The sequence below is a fragment of the Geotrypetes seraphini genome, chromosome 3 (assembly GCF_902459505.1).
Source record: "Geotrypetes seraphini chromosome 3, aGeoSer1.1, whole genome shotgun sequence".
Lineage (NCBI taxonomy): Eukaryota > Metazoa > Chordata > Amphibia > Gymnophiona > Dermophiidae > Geotrypetes > Geotrypetes seraphini.
Window position 1 is genome coordinate 136,803,441 of NC_047086.1, and position 24,862 is coordinate 136,828,302.

At 43.1% G+C, this 24,862-nt stretch overlaps 1 protein-coding gene across 11 annotated transcripts in view; it reads left to right on the forward strand.

Moving 5' to 3' along the window:
* Nucleotides 1-24,862, forward strand: part of DTNB (dystrobrevin beta) — a 420,990-nt gene that overhangs the window by 106,446 nt on the left and 289,682 nt on the right. For all 11 annotated transcript variants that reach the window (XR_004538818.1, XR_004538816.1, XR_004538817.1 and 8 more), the window contains 2 exons: nt 3,783-3,888; nt 13,950-14,116. Coding sequence is in view for 8 of the 11 variants with exons in the window: in XM_033938256.1 (XP_033794147.1) it covers nt 3,783-3,888; nt 13,950-14,116 (273 nt within the window). In the remaining 3 variants the exon portion in view is untranslated. The remainder of the gene's footprint in view (nt 1-3,782; nt 3,889-13,949; nt 14,117-24,862) is intronic.

Consider the following 24,862-nt stretch of genomic DNA (forward strand, 5'->3'; position numbering starts at 1 on the left):
ATTCTCCTCGTCCAGGATCATATCTAATTGGTGTTTGATTAGAGTTTCCATTAGTTTGCTCACTATTGATGTGAGACTCACTGGTCTGTAGTTCTCAGCCTCTGTCCTGCAACTTTTTTTGTGGAGTGGAATGACGTTAGCCGTTTTCCAGTCCAACGGGACTCTACCTGTACTAAGGGAGAGATTGAAGAGCACGGATAGTGGTTCCGCCAGGACGTCCCTTAACTCCCTGAGCACCCTGGGGTGTAGGTTGTCTGACCCCATTGCTTTGTTAACCTTGAGTTTTGACAACTCACAGTAGACACTGCTTGTTGTGAACTTGAAGTTACTAAACGGGTCTACTGAGCCATCCTTTTTTTGTAGTTGAGGGCTGGAACCTGGCGCCTCGTGGGTGAAGACCGAGCAGAAGTATTCATTTAACAGTTCAGCTTTTTCCGAGTCTGCTTCTATATAGGTCCCGTCTGGTTTCTTAAGGCGTACTATCCCGCTTGTGCTGCGGTTTCTGTCGCTAATGTACCTGAAGAAGGATTTATCGCCCTTCTTGATGTTCTTTGCTAAAGTTTCCTCCATTCGGATTTTGGCCTCTCTAACTGCTGTTTTGACGGCTCTTGCCCTAGTCAAATAGACTTCTCTAGAGTCCTGAGATCCTTTATGTTTGTAGGAGATGAACGCTTTTTTCTTCTCTTTTATGAGGTCCGAGATCTCCGCAGAGAACCATTGTGGCTTATTGTTCCTACGCCGTTTACTCACTGATTTTATATAGCGATTTGTCGCCTCCTGAATGGTAACTTTCAGAGTTGACCACAGTTCCTCTACGTTATCTGTTCCTGCTTGGTTTTGTAGTGCTTGATGGATGAAATCCCCCATACCCTCAAAGTTGGCATTCTTGAAGCTAAGGACCCTGGTCAATGTGTTAGTTTTGGCGAAACCCTTCCTGAGCTTGAACCATATCATATTGTGGTCGCTGGAGGCCAACATGTCGCCCACTGAGACCTCAGTGACACTTCCACCATTGGTAAGCAATAGGTCCAGTATTGCCTGTTCCCTCGTTGGCTCCAATACCAGTTGCCTCAGTTTAGCTCCCTTCATGGAGTTCAATAGTCTCCTGCTGCTGCTGGATGCAGAGGAAAGTGTGTTCCAATCCACATCAGGCATGTTGAAGTCTCCTAACAACACTGTATCCCCACGCAAGGTGATATTCTCTATGTCACTGATTAGTTCTATATCTATGTCATCCTGTTGCCTTGGGGGTCTGTAAACTATGCCAAGATACAGGCATTTGTCATTCTCCCTTGCCAAATTTACCCAAAGGGATTCCCCTGTGTACCTGATATCTGTGATTCTGGTGACTTTAATATCATCCTTAGTGTATAATGCTACACCACCTCCCATTCTGCCCTCCCTGTCTTGGCGAAGGAGGTTGTATCCTGGTATCACCATGTCCCACCCATGGGAGTCGGTGAGCCAGGTCTCAGATATCGCCACCACATCCAGGTCAGCGTTTCTCATTTCAGTCTCAAGTTCTAGGATCTTGTTGCCCAAACTATGGGCGTTGACGTACATAGCCCTCCATGTAGCATGTTTGCTATGCCTCCCTGGGGCTGTTCCTGCTTGAGCTGCGTGGACCTTTTCAGTACTACTTGTAGTTTGTGTACCATCCCTAGACCCAGTATTGCAAAGTGTACCTACCCTAGGTTCGAAAGTGTTTGTACTCTGTGGGGAAATAACTGTTTGAGCTACTTTAATTCTTTTAGTACAGCTTGCAATGTGTGTACCCTCCCTAGACCCGGAATTACAGTGTGAACCTACCTTAGACTTAGAAATGTGTGTACTCGCCCCATACTTAGAAATGTGTTTACTCATCACATTCCCAGGCCTACCTTGTTATTCTCAGGCCTTCTGCTTAGCCATCTCACTTCCCTCCAATCCAGCCAGGATTCGGCTGCACAACTCATATTCCAGGAGAACCGCAATACTCATGTTACCCCTCTCCTAAAGTCACTTCATTGACTTTCCAATCCTTTTCTGCATACAATTCAAACTCCCCTTACTGATCTACAAATTCACTCACTTAGCTGTCCCTCACTATCTCTCCTCACTTAACTGCCCCTTTGTTTCCCCCCCTGTGAGCTCCACTCAGCTGGTAAGTCCCTCCTATCTGTGCCTTTCTCTTTAACTGCCAGGTTCAGACTCCGTCTCTTCTACCTTGCTGTGCCTTATGCTTGGAACAAGCTGCCTGAATCCCTACGGTGGACTCCATCTCTGGCAGTGTTCAAGGCCCAGTTAAAAGCCCACCTCTTTGAGAGTGCTTTTGACTTCTAACTCCTCTCACCTTGGGTTCTGCATCCCCAACCTTATATGTCAAGTCTGTCTGTCCAAGTTAGATTGTAAGCGCTTGCGAGTAAGGACCATCTATAAATGTCAAAATGTATAGTTCTGTGTATGCCTTTCAATGCTAAATAAGTGATTAGTAGTAGTTCTTGCTGGTAAGTGTATACCTAAGTAAATGGTAACACAATAGTTAAGCGCTATTCTGTAAGGGCATGCATAAGTGACATAGCACAGTGATTCTCAACACGCAGTATGCGTACCCTTAGGGGTATGCAAGCTGCTTGTTGAGGATACAGAGCTGACATCAGAGAAAAGCCTTTGGGGGGGGGGGGGGGGAGGAGGGTCCCAGTTACCTCCTTCTGCCTTCAGCGGCTCTCATTGCAGGGATGCGCAGGCAGTGGTTCACATGCCGCACGTGGCTGACCCGGAAACCTTCTCTCTGATGTATTAAGATTATATTGTGAAAAATGAATAGAAAAATTGCATTACAATTAGTACTATTATTATGGGGGTGGGGTCAGGGGTGGAGCCTGGGCAGGTCTGAGGCGGAGCTTGGGCAGAAGTACCTGGTTGTTATTTGTTAGACTTAGGGGGTACTTGGCTTGAAGATGAGAAACACTGACATAGCATATGTCTAAAACCAAAAGGAGTGTTCACATTGGCGGGGAATGGGTGGTGGTGCCACTTACATGTAAGTTACATGTGCCTTTGCTGCATTTAGGCACCTTGATGCCAGGTTATGTATGCTAGTATTCTATAATGGGATCTGTGTCTCCAGGTGTAGATAGTTAGAATAGGCTCTCATTGCTGGGCTTCAGGGCAACTTAAAGGAGGCGTTCATTCACTTGCTTTCTATAGGGCAATTCTATAAACTAGGTGTTCACATTTACTTGTCTATTTTGCATGTAAATGTTAAGAATACTAGCACATACTTGTTTAGGTGCGAACTTAAGCAGCATGCTGGTATATGCACTTAAAAAAGAGTAGTACTAGCTCTGAAGTATTTGGACAAGATTCCCAATCTTTCATGAGAATGTTTATACTTAAGGCTCCTTTTACAAAGGTGCGCTAGCATTTTTAGCGCACGCACCGGATTAGCGCACGCTAGCCAAAAAATTACTGCCTGCTTAAAAGGAGGCGGTAGTGGCTAGCATGCACGGCAATTTAGCGCTGCTATTCCACGCATTAAGGCCCTAATGCACCTTTATAAAAGGAGCCCTTAGATCGGCAAGAAGGAGAATTAGAAGTCCTTGAGCATGCGCAGATGCATGCTCAAGGCAGGCAGATGCCGGAAGATCTTCTAGGCACCGGCACGATCTGTGCCTGCGTGCCGGTGCCAGACCGGGGGGGGGGGGTAAGTTTAAGTTGTTCAGGAACGGATTATGCTCGTAATCCAAGGTACCACTGTATTAAATTTTCTACATAAGTAACTATTTTTGTTTTGCTTTCAGAAAAAGATAATGCTGAATGTGTTTCTAGACACATTGATGGCAGATCCACCTCCCCAGTGCCTTGTGTGGTTACCTCTAATGCACAGACTTGCCCATGTAGAAAATGGTAAATTTCACATTTAAAACATGTTGAGGGATGAATGTGGAGCTAATTTTATAACAGGATGCCTATGTGACTTGTTGGAGCTTACATAAACACATAGGACTTCAAGCAGTGGATAATTAGGAGTGGGTGAGAGAGGGAAGAAGGGAAGCAGAGTGGAGATTTTCTGTTATTTTATCATTATCTTTTTTTTTTCTTCTTCTTTATTCATTTTTAATCTCTCAACAAGTGTACAAATTAAACCATACCTATACATGAAAACATCACTTGTATATCTGATAAGAATAACAACAAAAGATGTATATATATATATAACCCTATACTCCACTCCCATCTCCATTGTTATATAACATACAATAAATACCCCCATCCCCCTCTTTATTATTTATGGTGTACCTTCCAATAAAATAAAGTAAAGTAAATGGTGTCTAATCATCACAAAAAGATCATAAACGAAAGACAACCAAGTGCCGATAATCAAACCGGGTTTTGGACCTATTTCTAAACGACCTAGGCCTTCATAGTGCTGATGAACAACCATAGCTAACGGGGTGTTTCAGGAGGAGTGTCGAGGGCGGGATTTGGGCGGGACATGGGCAGGCTTAGACTTAGTCGTACAGCATGTATAACCGAAAGTTTTACAACAGAGCCTAGACGGAACTTGGACGTTGTGACTTAGACCATTTAAAACATGGTCTAAGTCACAAAAACCTATCTAAAGTCACTAGATAAGCACTGCAAACACATAATACAGACTCCCACACACTACCCCAGTGATCACCAACCCCATCCCCACCCCCATAAAAATATTAATCACACCTGTAAAATTAAGCCTCCAGGACATCATCACCTGACAGCCTGGCATAGGAAAGCCTAGTCGTCCTGCACAGAGGCATCTTAAGTCGTTTTGGGGGTGGGTTAGGAACCCATAGAGAGGAGGCCCCATGCCTGTAATCACTGCATTGATACTGAAACATTTGCACTCCCCTATACACCCCCAAAACCCTTTTGTAATGGCATATAAGTGGCTCCTGCAGCCGCTACACCACACCTGAGCACAACACGAAGTTACCCACCGCGAAGGACCTAGCTCTATATTTTGATTCCAAAATTAAAAACCTAAAAAATAACTGTATAAGCAATAACGATGTAACAATTATCCCCAGCAACTACCAAATAGCTAACTCACATGACAATGAAATACCTACAGACATGATCTGGAGTTCCTTTCTAGATCCAGAATGGAATACCTACACCAAACTCTACAACAAATACTCTAAATCTCACTGCATCCTAGATATGTGCCCTCCGGAGATTATGAAAGCGGCACCACCAGAATTCAAAATATCACTATTACACTACCTAACCCACAACCTAAAAAATGGGACTTTCCTCACTAACAACGGCCACATAATAATAACCCCCATCCCAAAAAATAGAAAAGAATCCTCAGCGCTAATAACAAACTACAGACCAATAGCATCTATCCCATTCATTGTAAAAATCATGGAAGGACTAGTACACACCCAACTAATGGACTACCTTAATCAATTCTCTCTCCTGCATGAAACTCAATCCGGCTTTAGAACCCTATTCAGTACGGAGACAGTAATCGCTGCCATCCTAGACTATCTGCGCCTATTATTTAGTAAGGGCCTCAATGCCCTGATCATGCAATTCGACATGAGCTCTGCATTTGACTTGGTAGACCATGAGAAAATGATGCAATGCTTAGACGCCATTGGTATCAGAGCTGAGGTACTAAACTGGTTTCGTGGCTTCCTCACATTCCGTTCTTACCAGGTACGCTTTAACAACGAACACTCCGACACCTGGATCAACTCATCCAGAGTGCCACAAGGGTCACCGCTTTCCCCACAGCTTTTCAATATCTACATGTCCTCATTAGGTGTGAAACTAACCCAACTAGGAATAAAACTATTCAGCTACGCAGATGACTTTACGATCATCATCCCATTCGCCAACTCCATTTCGGAAACCATTCCCAAGGCATCCAATGCCATAAATGAGATGGAACAATGGATGACAGATTTCAAGCTCAATCTCAACCCAGAAAAAACAAAATTCTTCGTTGCCTCCCCTCACCCGCTTGACGATAAAACCCCACTATGCATCAATAAACTCAAATACCCTATTCAGCCCACCATGAAAATACTAGGTGTTATTCTAGACCAATGCCTAACAATGAAGGAACAAGTGGATTCCCTATTCAGAAAAGGTTTCCTTACTCTCTGGAAACTCAGAACCATTAAATCATACTTCGATACGTCAACATTCAGAATCCTAGTGCAATCCCTCATACTGAGTCAGTTTGACTACTGCAACATCGCCTATCTAGCAATCTCACAAAAAAATATGAGATGTCTCCAAATAATGCAAAATGCTGCGGTCAGACTTATCTTCGGGCTGAAGAAATTCAACCACGTGACACCCTACTATCGGCAGCTGCACTGGCTACCAACGGAAGCCCGAGTAAGGTTTAAATTTTCCTGCCTCTGCTTCAAAGTACTATACGGCCTGACCCCCAAGTACATAACGGACCTTTTCGCATTTTCTAATAACAAACTCAAGAGAAACACACACCCAAAACTCATTTCCCCTCCAGTTAGAGGCTGCAAAATGAAAAAACACCACGAACACCTTCTCTCTCACCAAGCAGTCCTATGGGGCAAAGACCTAGACCAACTGCTTTCGCCCACTACATACGGGGAATTCAGGAAACGCCTAAAAACATACCTGTTCCAGAAATACCTAAACAATTGACCCGCTCTCCCTCTCCCTCCCCCCTCCCTATTCCACCTGAACTTACAGCACTGTTATAAATATAATCTGTTATCTTCATCTTATCGTAACTTTACATTGCTATTTATCCCCAACAGGTCCTGTCGGACATTACCTACTAAAATGTACATATTACATTTTCGCTCAGCAAATTGTATTTCTATACTATTGCCTCCCGAGGTCTCTGATCTCTGTATTTCCTCTGAATATCTATTTATTGTATTTCGCTGAATGTCCAGCACTCTTGATTGTAAACCGCCTAGAAGTCGAAAGCTTGTGGCGGTATAGAAGAATAAAGTTATTATTATTATTATTATAAGGGCTATTAGGGTGGTAGATAAGTGGGTCTAAGGGATTCTGGAGGTGGTTTGGGGGGCTCACCATGACTTATATGGGAGCTGTAGTGAGATGATGACATGGCACCCTTTTTGTGAAGTTCATAGCAGTGCCCTGTAAGGTACCCCACTATTTAGGTGCCGGGTCTAGGTGTTCAGTCCATCATTTTTCAGACCCCTCCCATGTCCAACAGGGCTTGTTCTAGGCACTTTTTACTTAGACGAAAATGTGGTATAAAGATGGACGATCAGATCGGCAGGATGTATACTTAGACGATTTTCGAAAGGGGAAAAAATTTGAACGTATTTTTCGAAAATGTGTCCTAAGCTGTTTTTTTTACTTTAGACAACTTGCGACTTAGATGAAAATGGACTTAGACGTTCCTTTCGATTATGCCCCTCTCAGCGTCCACCTAGTGAAGGGATTAGCAGTACACTTCTCCTTCTGTATTCGCGGTTTCTGTACTCGTGGTTTCACTTATTCGTGAGTTTACACATGCTGACTCCGCCCCCCAAAATTACATCATGATTAAAGTTCTTTTCCTTTTCCTGTATCGAAAAAAAAGTTTAACGTTTACCAACATTCACTCTGAAAATTGCTGCTTCCATGCTTTCTCCCACCAAATCGATACTTCAGATATTTCATCCTGAAAATCACTGCTTCCCATCATCCATAGAGAGAAACGCTGCTTCCCAGCATGAATGGAGAAAATCGCTATTACCCAGAAAATCGCTGGGAATCGCTGCTTTCCTGCTAACATCTTTGGGAAATGCTGCTTGCCTGCTAACATCTGTGGGAATCGCTGCTTACCTGATAAAAGCTGCTAAAAGCTTTTGTTGCCTGCGTACAGGCCCCTGGTGCTCACTTATCTACTTCATCTCCTCCTCCTGCAGTACTTGTATAGGACAATGAGGATGAAGACACTGCCTGAGTACAGGTATTCCAGTATTGACTCTCAGTATTGAACATTTCTTTTTTTGTCCTTATTGTGAAAACAGTACAGTACTGAACTATTTTTTTATCCTGAGATTATTACTGTACACCACTATATTGTTGTTCAATAAATTCAGACAGATAGACAAGGGTGGCCCGGTCGACATTGTATATCTGGATTTTCTGAAGGCGTTTGACAAGGTCCTGCATGAACTTTGAAAAATTGCGAGGGTGAAATAATCAAGTGGATTAAAAACTGGTTGGCGGATAGGAAACAGAGAGTGGGGGTAAATGTACAATACTCGTACTGGAAAAGTGTCACGAGTGGAATGCCGCAGGGTTTGGTGCTTGGACCCATGCTCTTCATCTTCAACATATTTATAAAGACCTGTAAATTGGTACGACGAGCAAGGTGATTAAATTTGCAGATAATACGAAGTTATTCAGAATAGTGAAGACAGAAGGATTGCAAAGACCTGCAACGAGACATAATCACGCTTGAGAAATGGGCCGCAACATGGCAAATGAGGTTTAATGTGGATAAGTGTAAGGTGATGCATGTCAGTAACAAAAATCTTATACACGAATACAGGATGTCCGGTGCAGTATTCGGAGACACCCTCCAGGAAAGAGACTTGAGAGTACTGGTCAACAAGTCAATGAAGCGGTCTGTGCAATGTGTGGCGGCAGCGAAAAGGGCGAACAGAATGGTAGGAATGATTAAGAAGGGGATCACAAACAGATTGGAGAAGGTTATCATGCCGCTGTACCGTTCCATGGTATGCCCCCACCTGCAATACTGCATCCAGCACTGGTCGCCATACATGAAGAAGGACACAGTACTACTCGAAAGGGGCCAGAGAAGAGCGACTAAATGGTTAAGGGGCTGGAGGAGTTGCCGTACTGTGAGAGATTAGAGAAACGGGGCCTTTTCTCCCTTGAAAAGAGGAGACTGAGAGGGGACATGAGATACTGAAGGGAATAGGTTTAGTAGATAAAGTCAGGTTGTTCACCCTCTTCAAGGTAGAGAGAACGAGAGGGCACTCTCTAAAGTCTAAAGGGGATAGATTCCGTACAAACGTAAAGAAGTTCTTCTTCATCCAGAGAGTGGTGGAAAACTGGAATGCTCTTCCGGAGGCTGTTATAGAACATAAGAACATAAGCAGTGCCTCCGCCGGGTCAGACCACAGGTCCATCCCGCCCGGCAGTCCGCTCCCGCGGCAGCCCAAACAGGTCACGACCCGTCTGAATCACCAGAAGGGGCCCCCTTGGTTTCTCATTTAAGTCCTATCTTCCCATCGAAGTCCTAACCCTCCGGTCTTGCACATGCATGACCTGGTTGGGTTTCTATACTTATTACCTGGTTAGCTTTCTATACTTGTGTTACATCCCAGCACCTCTCTCAGTATCCCACGATCCCTTTATCCCTCAGGAATCCGTCCAATCCCTGTTTGAATCCCTGTACCGTACTCTGCCTGATCACTTCCTCCGGTAGCGCATTCCAAGTGTCCACGACCCTTTGGGTGAAAAAAACTTCCTTGCATTTGTTTTGAACCTATCTCCCTTCAGTTTCTCCGAATGCCCCCTCGTACTTGTTGTCCCCTTCAGTTTGAAGAATCTGTCCCTATCCACCCTCTCTATGCCCCTCATGATCTTAAAGGTCTTTATCATATCTCCCCTGAGCCTCCTTTTCTCCAGAGAGAAGAGCCCCAGCCTATCCAACCTCTCGGCGTATAGGCAGTGTTCCAGCCCTCTTACCAGTTTCGTTGCTCTCCTTTGGACTCTCTCAAGTACCGCCATGTCCTTCTTGAGGTGCGGCGACCAATACTGAACGCAGTATTCCAGATGTGGACGCACCATCGCTCGATACAATGGCATGATGACTTCCCGCGTCCTGGTCGTTTTGCCCCTCTTTATGATGCCCAGCATCCTGTTGGCTTTTTTCGAGGCTGCTGCGCACTGTGCAGATGGCTTCAGTGATCTAAATCTAATCTAATCTAAATCTTGGGTTTATATACCGCATCATCTCCGCAGATGGAGCTCGACACGGTTTACATGGTTAGGGAAGGAACGGAACTACAGTGGAATTATATAAGTATGAGAGAAGAGAGGTTGGTGTGAGAGTGCCAGGAGCGGGACGGGGTTACGTTCTGGAGAAGAGCCAGCACACCCAAGTCTCTCTCAAGTCTGCTGTCTCCCAACAATACCCCCCCCAGTTTGTAGTTGAACAACGGGTTCCTTTTCCCTATATGCATGACCTTGCATTTTTCCACGTTAAAGCGCATTTGCCATTTGTTTGCCCAGTCTTCCAGCTTGTCCAGGTCCCTTTGCAGGTCCTCACACTCCTCCCTGGACCTAACTCTGCCGCACAGTTTGGTATCGTCTGCAAATTTTATAACCTCGCACTTTGCCTCCTTTTCCAGGTCATTGATAAATATGTTGAAGAGTAACGGCCCCAGCACCGATCCCTGTGGCACACCGCTCGTGACTCCCCGCCAGTCAGAATATTGGCCCTTTACTCCGACCCTCTGCAGTCTACCCGACAACCAGTGCTTGATCCATCTGTGCACATCCCCTCCCACCCCGTGGTTCCACAGCTTCCTAAGCAGCCTTTCATGTAGCACCTTGTCGAAAGCCTTTTGAAAATCGAGGTAAATGATGTCTATGGGTTCCCCATTGTCCACCCGACTGCTTATTCCCTCAAAGAAGTACAGAAGGTTCATTAGGCATGACCTTCCCTTACAGAATCCGTGCTGGCTTGTTCTCAGTAAGCCATTCCTCTCGATGTGCTCGCAAATGCTGTCCTTGATCATAGCTTCCACCATCTTCCCTATAATTGAAGTCAGGCTCACCGGCCTGTAGTTCCCGGGGAAAACACCCTTCAGGGATTCAAGACAAAGTTAGAAACATAGAAAATGACAGCAGAAAAGGGCAATAGCCCACCAAGTCTGCCCATTTCAAGTATCCGCCCCCCTGAATTCACTCCCTTAGCGATCCCACATGAGTATCCCATTTTCTCTTAAAATCTGTCACGCTGCTGGCCTCAATCACCTGCAGTGGGAGTTTGTTCCGATGATCCACCACTCTTTCGGTGAAGAAGTACTTTCTGGAGTTGCTATGAAACTTCCCTCCCCTGATTTTCAGCGGATGCCCTCTGGTGGTCGAGGGTCCCATGAGACAGAAGATATCATCTTCCGACTCAATACGTCCCGTGATGTACTTAAACGTTTCAATCATGTCTCCCCTCTCTCTTTGTTCCTCCAGTGAGTACAGCCGCAATTTTTTCAGTCTTTCTTCATACATGAGATCCTTGAGCCCCAAGACCATCCTGGTGGCCATTGGCTGAACTGACTCGATCCTCAGCATGTCCTTCCGGTAGTGTGGTCTCCAGAATTGAACGCAATACTCCAAATGAGGCCTCACCATGGATCTGTATAACGGCATCATGACTTCAGGTCTCCTGCTGACAAAACCTCTACGGATACAACCCATCATTTGTCTTGCCCTGGAGGAAGCCTTCTCCACTTGATTGGCAGCCTTCATGTCATCACTAATGATCACCCCTAGATCACGTTCTGCTGTGGTCCTGACCAAGGTCTCACCATTTAGTACATAAGTTCTGCACGGGTTTCTCTTACCCAGGTGCATTACTTTACACTTTTTAGCATTGAAGCCTAGCTGCCAAGTTGCTGACCATCGTTCCAGTAGCAGTAGGTCCTGCGTCATGTTATCAGGTAAAATGCTTTTACCTACTATTTTGCAAAGTTTGGCGTCATCGGCGAACAGTGATACCCTTCCACTAAGTCCTTGCATCATATCTTTTATGAATAAGTTGAATAGAATCGGGCCCAAGACCGAGCCCTGCGGCACACCACTGATCACTTCTGAAGTTTTGGATGGGGTACCGTTTACCACCACCCTCTGAAGTCTACCGCTCAGCCAATACCCAACCCATGTAGTTAGAGTGTCCCCTAATCCTATCGATTTCAGTTTGTTCAATAAACTTCTATGTGGGACGCTATCAAATGCTTTACTGAAGTCCAAATATACCACGTCCAGTGACTCTCTGGCATCCAGTTGTCTAGTAACCCAATCAAAAAAGCTAATCAGATTAGATTGGCAGGATCTACCCTGGGTGAATCTGTGTTGGTGGGGATCACGTAGGTTTTCCTCATCTAGGATTGTGTCAAGATTCCGTTTGATCATTGTTTCCATGAGCTTACACACTATAGATGTGAGACTCACTGGTCTGTAGTTTGCTGTCTCTGTCCTGCAGCCCTTTTTGTGGAGTGGGATTACGTTGGCGGTTTTCCAGTCCAAGGGGACTCTTCCCGTGCGTAGGGAAAGATTGAAAAGCACAGATAATGGTTCCGCCAGGACTGCACTTAGCTCCCTGAGCACCCTGGGGTGTAGGTTGTCCGGTCCCATGGCTTTGTTTACTTTGAGCCTTAATAGTTCGTAATAGATGCTACTGGGCGTAGACTCAAAATCTTGAAATGGGTCTTTCTGGCTGTCTCCCATCTGAAGCTGTGGACCAGCTCCCAGCGCTTCACAGGTGAAGACTGAACAGAAGTATTCATTTAGTAGTTTTGCCTTGTCAGAATCTGATTCTGCAAAGTTACCGTCCGATTTCTTCTGCTGAACCAGAACGTATGCAGGTAAGGCTAGACTCAGGGCACTGGTCTTTCACCTAAGTGCCGCCGCAGGAGCAGACTGCTGGGCACGATGGACCACTGGTCTGACCCAGCTGTGGCAATTCTTATGTTCTTATGAAAATGCAATTATTTGCTAATGCCTTTCTATGCTATTGCTTATTCCACCTGAAAATATTTTCTTCAGAATGCACTGACAGTAATGTATGATTTAAAGCTTGTTTTCATTCTTGAATTGTTGGAATTTGACTTGTTTTGCCTGTATATGTGGATCAGTTTTGTCACCTACCTTGAAATAGATCGTTTGATCTAATGCATTTTTGCTTTCTTAATTGTTGAAATTTGATTTGACTTGGTATATTGATATTTTATATTGGGGGATATTAATGATATCTAGTTATGTCTGTTATATGTGGAAATCGCAGGGAAATAAGTTTTTATGTATGTGATATGTAAACCGCATAATTGTATGCGATATATAAATTTTTTAGTAAATAATAAAACTAAGGCATCAGTAAAGGTATTATGATACATTAGCTTCTGTAGAGATACTACCATAAGAACTTGTGAGGTGTTACAATACATAGAGCTTCTGTAAGGTGTTACAATACGTGGGCTCTATACTGAAATACACAGAGCTCTGTGGTGGTGTTACAATACAGAGTTATTAATACCGCCATGATTATGTCATAATCCATCATTCTACTTATGTTACTGGCACATTGATCATCCTACTTATATGCACACGTGTATACCAAATCAATCGTCCTACGTATATACACATATAATATTAGGTTTTTTATTGCAGCTAAATATGCTATACACTATTTTTTTTACACACCTCTTAAGGAGGTTGGCCATTTCAACCAAATATAATCTATTTACATGCATCCCTGAAAGTTCTAGTTTCCTGTCTCTGTCAACTTCATAATTTCAGTTGAAGTAGTCTGAGAAAACAATAGTCTTTATCCATTTCTTGAATTTTCTGGTGTTCTTTTCTAGCTATAATCCCTTTAGTGGGGCATTCCACCATAATGGTATCAGATACTTGGATAGTCACTATCTAATGTCAGCTAATTGTCCAAATGTCTCAGGTAAAGAAATAGCCTAAGATTTGCATTCTTTTTACTGATTAGTAAATACATTTGTAGAAAAGAGATTTAAAAGGTAAACTGGAAAAAGTGATTAAGAAATCAGATAATTATATACAGGTTGCCTGATAATTTCTACTTGGCATACTGACTTTCACACCACAGAAATATTTTAGTGAGCAAAAATCATATTTTGCATTTTGGTGTAGTCTTTATATGAGATGTAAATTTTTTTTCTTTGTGTCATAAGTCTTCCATCCTGTGGAATGTTCTTACTGCCAATGTGAAAGTATGATGGGTTTCCGATATCGTTGCCAGCAATGTCACAACTACCAGCTTTGCCAAAACTGTTTCTGGCGTGGACATGCCAATGGGCCTCATAGCAATCAGCATCAGATGAAGGAGCATTCTTCTTGGGTAACTAGCTTCTTTCTGTTAACTGTAAATGGTGTTCTATATCTCTGTTTTGAGTAATACCTCTTCCTTTTTTTTTTAAATTAGTAATGCTTTTATTGAGAGTAAACGATAAAACAAGTTTTCAAAATAATGGCAACTAGCAACGCTACAAAAAGAAGCAAGGCATAAAAGCATTATTTAACAATGAAGCACAGCAAACATCACGGTTTCCCTCCCATCCCACCACAAAACCAGACAGCAAAGCTAACCGGTCTCCCCCCCCCCCCCCCCATCCGTGTAATACCTCTTCCTGGTTAAGAAATGTGCTCTGTATAGCAAATAATGTGAAATAATATATTGACTTTTTGTTTATCAAAATGGTTTGTGTACTAAAAAAACAACTTCACAATAACTGGGTGTTAGAGCATCACACTAATAAATTTCTCCTAAATACTGGAGAACACAAAATTCTATTATTTTAAATTTGGGGCTAATTGGAGTTTGAGGCTAGCCTAATGGTTAGAGCAGTGATCTAAGAACCAAGGGAGCCTGATTCAAATCTCACTGTAGCTCATTGTGATCTTGGGCATTTCATTTAACTTTCTGTTGCCTCAAGTATAAACGTAGACTGTGAACTTTCCAGAGATAGAGAAATATCTACTGTACATGAATGTAGACCACTTTGACAGGTTTCAGGTTTGCAAGCAGCATATAAGAATTTTAAAATTAAAATAAAATAATAAGTTTATAGTTTATTATTTATATTCCGCCATTAAATAAGGTGAATTACAACCAAACAAAATAAAAAAAACCAAACTAAAACATGTAAAAATAACCATCAGAATTGCCAATTCATATAAAAGTTATGTGGAATTATGTGAAACCTGCTATGGAATCTATGTGAAGAGGATTTCAACTTATCTACAACAGGGCTGCCCAATTCCAGTCCTTGAGATCTACTAGCAGGCCAGGTTTTCGGGATAACCACAATGAACATGCATGAGAGAGATTTGCATACCAAGAAGGCAGTGCAGGAAAATCTCTCTCATGCATATTCATTGTGGATATCCTGAAAACCTGGCCTGCCAGTAGATCTTGAGGACTGGAATTGGGCAGCCCTGATCTACAGTATAATAAAAAGTCCAAGCAAACAAGAGAGACAAAAAAAACCGCAGCAAAGATCCAAATATCAGAAAAGAAACACTCCAAAGAACCAACCATTGGCTGTGAAATAAAAATTTAATGACAGAGCAACCTTTTGTGCAGTGGTGTGTTTATATTGTTCTACCATACAGATGTTTCAGTGATAGCACATCATGTTTTAGCTGCTGAACTGCCTGCATCAGGGACACATTCGATCAGGAATATATAGCACACCTAAAAATGAATCGGAACATATATGAATATATTGAAAATATATTTTCATTAAAATCGTGGAGGGGCATAATCAAAAAACTGTCTAAGTCCCTTTTTGGCCTAAGGCCTTAAACGTTGAAAGCAGAAGCAGGGAAAGTATCCATAACCAAAACAAACATCCTTGTTTTGATTATGGCCTGCCTCTACCTTCAGCTGTTTAAACGCCCAAGCCAACTACTATGACTACAATTACACCCCCACGATGTCTACACTTATACCCCATAATGAACCAAAAAAACGCATAAGCCCAAAACGTCCAACACAAGGGCTTTTAGGCGAAGGAGTCCTTTGCCTAAAAGCTGGATTCTGTAACCGGTGTCTGTCAAAAACAACACCGGGTACAGAATCCCCCCAACCCCCCCCATTACACACAACATCGGGGCAGGAGGGAGCCCACGCTCCCCTGCCCTGGGCACCCACAGCACTCCCCCCCCACGACGACATCGGGGCAAGAAGGAGCCCAAGCCCTCTTGCCCTGGCGATCAGACCCCGCCAAGTACAATCTGGCCAGGAGAGAGCCCAAGCCCCCCCAGCGATCCCCCCCGCCGAGTATGAGCTGGCCAGGAGGGAGCCCACTGCAATACGGGCAGGAGGGATCCCAGGCCCTCCTGCCCTCGGCACAACCTCCCCCCCAATGACGAACCCCCGATGACCCCCCCCCCCCCCGCTGACCCGCACCCCCCCCCCGGCCGACCCCTCCACCCCCACCCTCCTTCCCCGTACCTGAAATCGTTGGCTGATCAGATGGGTGCCTAGCCCTCCCATCTGGCAGGCCAGCCGGCTCCAGAATGGGGCCAGATTGGCCCAGGTGGCTGAAAACCCGCCCACAGGTGGGGCCGGAGGCGCCTGGGCCAATCAGAATAGGACACCTGGAATGCGCTTCCAGAGGGTGTGATAGGACAGAGTATGGTATTAGGGTTCAAGAAGGGATTGGACAATTTTCTGAAGGAAAAGGGGATAGAGGGTATAGATAGAGGACTATTACACAGGTCCTGGACCTGTTGGGCTGCCACGCGAGAGGACTGCTGGGCACGATGGACCTTTGGTCTGACCCAGCAGAGGCACTTCTTATGACCTAGGGAGACGCTTAGGGCCACCTAAGATCACCCAAGGCCACTAGGTTTGCCATGCCAAAAAAAAAAATTCTTGGTGCCTTGGTTTTTTTTTTTTTGTTTTTAATTTTTTTTAAGATTTTTTTATTTATGAGATTTTCAATTTTAAATACAAGCATTGCTTTTGCACGATACTACAGATCCAGAAATTATATTCAATAAAACTTATAAAGGAAGCATTAATTATCTCTTATTTAGTCCACAAAAATGAGGATCAAGAAAAGAAATAAACTTCCAAGGAGAAATAACAAAATTAATTAAGGTCACAGCATTAGATTCCTGAATTACAGCCAGCTGGTAGGTCATACATTGCTAGACATGGTTACCGACCTTTCTTTTGATCCAAGAAATTCTAAAAGTTGTTTAGGCTTAAAGAAAAGAAAATTCTTATCTTGATAAGATACATAACACTTTGCAGGAAATTTAACAAGAAATGTAGCCCCCAAAGCAAGAGTTCTTGGCCTCAAGGACAAGAACTCTTTCCTACATCTCTGGGTTTTCTGAGCTAGATCTGGAAAAACTCGAACATTAGAGCATAAAAACTTATCATTTATATGATGTAAATACAAATGAAGAATAAATTCCCTATCATTCTCCAAGGCTAGAGTTAACAGCATGGTAGTTCTATGGGTGACAACCTCAAGGGAGTTTTCCAGGAATGAAGACAAGTTCATGTCCACTGCTTTATCCACTGAAATTTCTATAGGAGTGGAAATTTCAGTGTTTTTTGGGGTTTTTTTTACCTGTTCCTAGGGTTATTTGGGGTGTTTATTCAGAAAATTGCATTGGATAGACTACATCAGCTCTAGTTTCTTAGATATGGTTGAATTTATTAATTTTCTACCGCTATTTAAAAGATCCCTCTCTGGCCTCCGAAGGAATATATGGTGGTTGGAGGACAAAATGTAATCAATGAACCTTTGGTAGCACGAGATAGACTCATGCTTCTACCACTACATATAAAGCTAGGCCTGATGAAACAATTTGTAAAGGCTTTGAATAAAGATGGAAAAACTGAAGACAGGAATTTTTGATGGTCCAAAGATCAGACACTTTATAAATGACCCACATTTCATAGCATTAATGAATGAAATCGAATCATGTGCCTGGTCTTCATTTGTTCTTGTGAAAAACTTTCTTGGCAAAAAGAAGGCAGCCAACTACACTCAATTAGTAGAGGCTATGCTCTTTCATTTCGACAGTGTTGGCCAGTGTAATACTAGATTTGCCATGCTATATATATATATACTGTATATAATACTATGTTTGCCAAGCCAGGTTAACCACACTTATAATACAATGTTTGTCATGTTGTGTTTTGTCATACAATGCTAGTCATGCTATGTCTCACCATACCATGTTATGTTATGTTGTGTTTTGCTATGCTTTGTTGCATTTTGCCATCCTTGTTTATATAAACTTATAACTTGTTCTGAGTTACCTTGGGATATAAAACCAAATAAATAATAAAATAAATAAATGTCAGAAGGCCACAAGGAGGCTCCAATGCTGTCAGGAGATGAACAGAGAAAGGAAATAGAGCTCTACAAGAAAAGGTAGTGAGAATATGGAGGCACACGAAGGAGTGCGCTAAGGAACACATGCTCCTTGTTTGCGCTCCTTCATGTACTAGTCTGTTTAGTTAGTGCTGAATATCAGTTTATTTATTTAATTCATTTTCTAGCCCATTCTCCCCAAAGAACTCAGAATGGGTTACAGCCAGGTTAAACATACATAATATACAATTAACAGGTTATAATTTGCTATAGTTACAGTACAAGTTTTTCGATACAAGTTTTTAGCCTAACTCGACTCATACTTAACTAGGGCTTATTTTCCGGGTAGGTCTTATTTTGGGGGAAACATGATAGTAGTATAATGACCTATTTACAGTCTGCTTATTATTTTTCTGTTTCCTTTTTTTGTTCCTTGCTTTTACTAACTCAAACATCTCTTCCCTCTTTTTTGTGAGCTAAACAGGTATAGAAGCATATATTTTTAAACATTGCCTTAAGAAGTCATTTCTTTGTTAAATTTTATGTTCATATGTTCTCACTGTATTTCCTATGGCAACAGGTGTCTTGTAAAGTTTATGAAAATATTGATAAATAAAGAAATTCATATGACAAATGTCATAACAATGTGCCAATCTATTTCTAAAAAGGAAACTAGAGAGTATGGTTACCAACATGGATTACCATTAAGGTGCATTCTGTTACATCTACTCAGGAGTCCGTACGTATGATGATCAATCCCTTCCCATGAACTGAACCTTCAGTAGTGTGCATACTTATAGTTTTGATCACCTCTCACGTGGCGGCGGTTCTCATTGTCCTCTTCAGCTTGTCTGCGGTGTTCTTTGCTCACATGTTTAAAGACAATAGATTGTTTTCAGTCCAATTCTTTATATGTGAATTTGCAAACCATTGGACCCCTGAGGAAGGCGTGTTCGCTGAAACATGGACCGTGTAGGGTCCAGTTAGATTTTTATCACTGTATTTTTTATCATTGTACTTTTTAAATTGAATTTTCATGTTTTATATGTCAGTGTATAATAAATTATCTCCAGAACATCTGTATCCACAGTTTTTTGTTTTCATCGGTGAAATGCTGTGGGTCCAAGAAATGTGTAAAAAGGTGTGTCTGGACCCCCTATTTCACGAGGATGTGATGTGGAGGCGTGTGGAGTCCAAGGAACCCACGAGAGCTCATCCGGAGGTTCTGTAGGCTTCATTTGCTTCCCGTGCACAAGGCTTCTCAGAATTTGTAAATCTAATGTGGAAAGATAAACAGGTATAACCTACAAGATACAATAGATAACCACTCTCTCATAAGCTACTTTAAAAGTAAAGTGGTCTCTCGTATAAGCTACGTTAAAAGTAAAGTGGTCTACTCTGCATGCTTTTCCCAGATTTTACAGAGTGGACATGGTGGCTCGAGAGGACGCTGCTTTTGCGTCCTCTGTCTTGCAGGCAGTCTCTTCTTTCCCACCCTAGATGTCAACCATTGATTTGGTACGTCACCATGTGTACGGACCCTACAGACTCCTGAGTTGATGTATTAGGTTCTTACCTGGATAAGATTAGTGAAAAGATTAGATTCTTACCTGGATAATCTTCTTTTTGCTAATCCTCTCAGGCCTGCTCTCAGTAATTACTGTTTTGCCTGATTTTCTCCCACAGGTGTTTCTAGATTCCAAGCCTGGAACTGTTCTCCGGGTTAGTCATTTTGGCTGAATATGAAGAAATCTAGTATATGCAATTGTTATTGTTAGTGATAGTTGCACTCAGCAGGTTGGTTCTCTAAAGTTGTTTTATACAAATTCCTGTTCGTCGTTGTTCTAATTCTTGTTTGAGGTATAGAGCAGAACAGATTTGTGTGATGTATGCGGGGTCATTCCCCTTCTTTGGGCTAGATTCACTAAGTCCACAGATCCGATCCGTGAGCAATCCAATCTGTGGCTGTGGAGGTGATTCACGAAGTGTCCTCATGCAAATTATTGCAATCGGAGGCACGCCCCAAACTGACCACACCGATTGCTGAAGCGCGATCCTGATGCATGTGCAGACCATCTTCTTTGCCTGTAGATGGTCTGTGCATGTGCTTTCTCTCTGTGCTTTTTTTTCTGCCTTTTAGCTTGTTTTGTGCAATTTTTTTAAATTGAAAATTATAGACAATACAAAACAGCAAACAGGGATACCGGTCACAGCATAAATGCAAAACAGCAAGAATACCAGAGAACAATCAGCAAACCGAGAATGCACAAAAGGCGCTGCTTAACAGCACATCAAGAAACCCAATATCCACTCTCAAACAGAACCCCACATCCCCTCCCGTATTCCCGTGAACCTGAGCACACCAAGAGGGGACCCACCTGTTGGTTCTTCAAGAGATCACCCTATCTAACATCCCCCCCAATCCTCCCTTCCCAGCCCTCCCCCTCCCGCATTGATAAGCTTATAGCAATGAGTCTCCTTTGTCCATAATCAAAGACCAAGTCCGGGTATGTGTGTAGTACCAGCCATGGCTTTTTGCAGTGGAAAGTTCCATGGTGCATATGGTACGAAATTTTAAAGTCCACTCCAACTTAGTGGGCGATGCTGTCTTGTCTCCAATGATTAGCAATCAAACATTTAGCTGCAGCCAGGTCCCAACGTCGAAGCTTAGATTGCCAGGTATGCAAACACACATTATAAAGGCCTAACAAATAACCCTGTGGAGTAAAAGGTAAAAGAATTTGCAACAACTGAGACAAATATCCCACCACTTGTCTCCAAAAAGGTTTCAAAACCGAGCAATCCCATCAAATATGCAGAAAGGTCCCAGATCCCACCCCATATCTCCAACAAAGAGCAGAAGCCCCTGGATACATTTGGTGCAAACGCACAGGAGTGAAATATCACCGAGTAAACACTTTATAAGCATTCTCCTGTATAAGTACACAGGAGGAGGCTTTATCCACTTTGATACAGATTGTAGACCACTCCTTATCTGGTTTTGTGCAATTTTTTAAAAACTTTTTTACTCACTGTGGTTTTAACCTGCAGGTTTAAAGTGAGGCTGCACTGTGGGTGTTCTGGAACTTAACAGAACACACCGTAGTTCAGCCCTGCTTTAACCCGTGGGTTAAAGCCACGGAGTCAGGGTGGCAAGAGCAGGAGAGTCGGGGCAGGGAGCAGGGCGGCAAGAGCTGGAGAGTTGGGGCAGAGAGCAGGATTTTTGCACAAGCGACTGGTCCTCATCAATCGCTTGTTTTTGGATCGGCCAGCCCAGTCGGTGTGCCTGAAAATGTTTAGTGAATCACTGCTGGCTACATTTGCATGTGCGGATCGGATTGAATTGGAGGTTGATCGGCACCAAAGTTAGTGAATCGGGTCGGAGGAAAATCGGGTCAGTATACGATCACAAACACGATCGGTGGGCTTAATGAATCTAGCCCTTTGTATTCTGTTCCAGTGGAGTTCGATTGCTTTGGGACATAACTGAAAGGGGACCCTGGTCTCTGCCTCCATGTGGGAGGTGATCAAAACTATAAATATTCACACTTCTGCAAGTCCAGTTCGCGGGAATGGATTGATCACCATACATACAGACTCCTGAGAGGAATAACAGAAAGATTATCCGGTTCATAGACAATTGCGCGCGGACAAAATCGCGCAGACAACTGGGCGCGAGACAACTGGGCGCGAGACAACTGGGCGCGAGACAACTGAGCGCGAGACAACTGAGCGCGAGACAACTGAGCGCAAGACAAATGAGCGTTAAGACAAGTGAGCGCAAAGACAACCGAGCATGAGACATTTGAGCGCAAGACAATTGAGCGGAACTTATTTACCGAAATGTGCACGAGCGGGACAACTGAGCGCAAGACAACTGAGCGCAAGACAACTGAGCACAAGACAAATGAGCGCAAGACAATTGAGTGCAAGACAACTGAGCGCAAGACAACTGAGCGCCAGCAACTGAGCGCAAGACAACTGAGCGCAAGACAACTGAGCGCAAGACAACTGAGCGCAAGACAACTGAGCGCCAGCAACTGAGCGCAAGACAACTGAGCGCAAGACAACTGAGCGCCAGCAACTGAGCGCAAGACAACTCAGCGCAAGACAACTCAGCGCCAGCAACTCAGGTGCCACTGCGCTGAGCTCAGTTGTCTGTGCGCGGCCTTTGTCCTGGCGTGGTCTTGACCTGACACTGTTAAAGCAGAGATGATAGGAATGGGAGAGGGACAAGGACAGCAACATAACTCATAGGGACAGGATGGTGAAATTTAGTTCCTGTGTCATTCTCATATTTGAACAAGAGTTTAATAAATCAAAGTAACAGGGTGGCCAGGTTACCCAGTTCCAGGCTGCAGATTTTGGGATAGTTCTCAGTTTTTGACCCAGGTGTTTTGTCCCGTTACCAGACACATTCATTAGGGAATGTGAGATCTGTAATAGTGGAAGGTAAATGGGCATAGTGGGTGTTTGCATTGGGGTCATAATGAAATGCCCATAGTCTGATGCCTGCAGTGTCTATTCATCCGATCCATCTGTCAAATGCTAAGTTTCATTATTTCTAAGTAATCATTTATTTGTGTTTGTTTTGCATGATATGTTTGTTTTATGAATTCTCAAAATTTTGTAAAGCTGAATTCGCTTAATGATCTTTACATGACAGAATATATGTTTTAAGTGTTTATGAAGGTCATTATCTCTTTTTCTTTGTTTGTTTAAATTGTTATTCATTTTCAAACTTACAATAAGTGTCTTCACGCTCTGTCGTCTTCACGCTCAGTTGTCTTCAGGTCCAACAGATTCCAAAGATTAAAGACAAGCTTCACTGAACCCCCCCCCCCCCGAATAAAAACCAAACAAAACTGTCCACAATTTGTTTGCAGTCTTCTAGTTATTAAGTTTATGAAGTGTCTTAATATGTTAAAAGAGAATAATAACCAATTTGTTAAATGGCAACCTTAGTCATTATAAGTCATTAAAAGTTCATAATGTCATTGGAGTTTGTGAGTGTAAAATAAATTCTGGAATCAATCAATAGTTGTATTATAATGCTTTTATTTCTGGGTAACTGTATTATTGAAGAAAGCATAATACAGTGAGCATAGGTCTCCCAGGGCAAAGTTAAATGCAAAGTAAGTATTATTGAACACAAGTAAACAGAAAGAGAAATATTTTGTATGCTTGAGAGTCAGTGTTTGAACTGGAGGATGTAAAAGGCTATGAACTTTAAAAGATCATATATATAGATACATACATAAATCTAGTCCATATAGAGTACGTTTTGTTCAATGCTAAAGTATTGTTCCCCATCAAGCACAGGAACATTTGAAAAATGGACATAGTGTGGAGAAAACTGACTCTGGTTCTCATTCAGTCAGTGTGTGTGTGTGTCTGTGTGCAGTGTGAGCCACAATAGTGGTCGCTGAAACAGGGGTGGTTGGTGGTGAGGTACTTAGATTAACTGAGTACTTTGCAAAAATGTCATAGATTCACAGAGAAGATGGCTTCCTATTATGGATTTTGTGTGCACAAACACAAATTCTCCAAGCGTGAAGTACTCTGATTAACTGAGTACATGTCGCTCAATGCTAAACTGCTATTCCCCATCAAGAGGAAAGTTAGAAATATAGGTGAAATGGACTGGGCCTGGGGCAAACTGGCGCACCTGTTCAATGCACTCAGGAAGTACGTATTAAATACATGCTATTACTTCAGGAGACCAGTGCCCCTGTTTTATTAATGGTAAGTACTTCTGGATTTAAAGCAAACTAAATGCGCATCTCCTCACAAGAGGCATACAGGGAGATGGGTGACTAAAATTATGCCAGGTGTACACCTTATACATCTATGACATTGTGTGTGCACAATGTGAAAGATGTTAACATATCACGTCTATGCATTTCATTTCATTTATACTTAAAGGATTAAGAATGATATGTGTTCTACTCTATTAAGAACATCTCTAAACAAGATAAGCTGTCAATCTTGTAGCATTACAAATTCTACCTAGTTGACACAGCCATGTAAATTAAAAGTTATGTTTGATAAGGTTTTGCATTTATCCTGTACGCAGTTGTCCTTTATTTTCAATAAACTGTATATTAAAATGTCTTTTTAAAAGTATCATAGATATGATGTCACATTTTTCTGATCATCAAAGGAGAGCTGGCAAGCCAAGTGCAGACATGGGAGCTGAGACGGTAGGAGGCAGGCGAGTCATGAAGCTGGAGAATTCAATTGTGAAGTTGTAGTCACAGCTGCTGCGACACAGGAGGCTGGAGGGCAAAGAAAACACTGCAGTCAGGGAGGAGAGAGAGAGGGAGGGAGGGTGAGGGAGGCTGAGGGAGAGAGAGCCACTCACAGGAGGACTGAAGATCCCACGAGACGGTAGGAGGCAGGCGAGTCATGAAGCTGGAGACTGTAGGTGGAGTGGGGTGGGTAAGTTGGGAACGGATGTGAAGGGGTGGGAGTGTGGAGGGGGGTGGATGAAAAGGGGGGAAGAAGGGGAGGGAGTTTTTTTTTGTCATTTTTTTGTTTTTTTTCTGGGAGGGCTAAGGGCAGGAGGGGGAGGGAGTGAGGCGGGGGGGAAGAAGGGGAGGGAGATTTTTGTCATTTTTTGTTTTTTTTCTGGGAGGGCTGAGGGCAGGAGGGGGAGGGAGTGAGGCAGGGGGGAAGAAGGGGAGGGAGGAGTGGTGACAAGAGGGTGCAGCTCCCTCGGTAACAGCGGGAGCCATTCACGG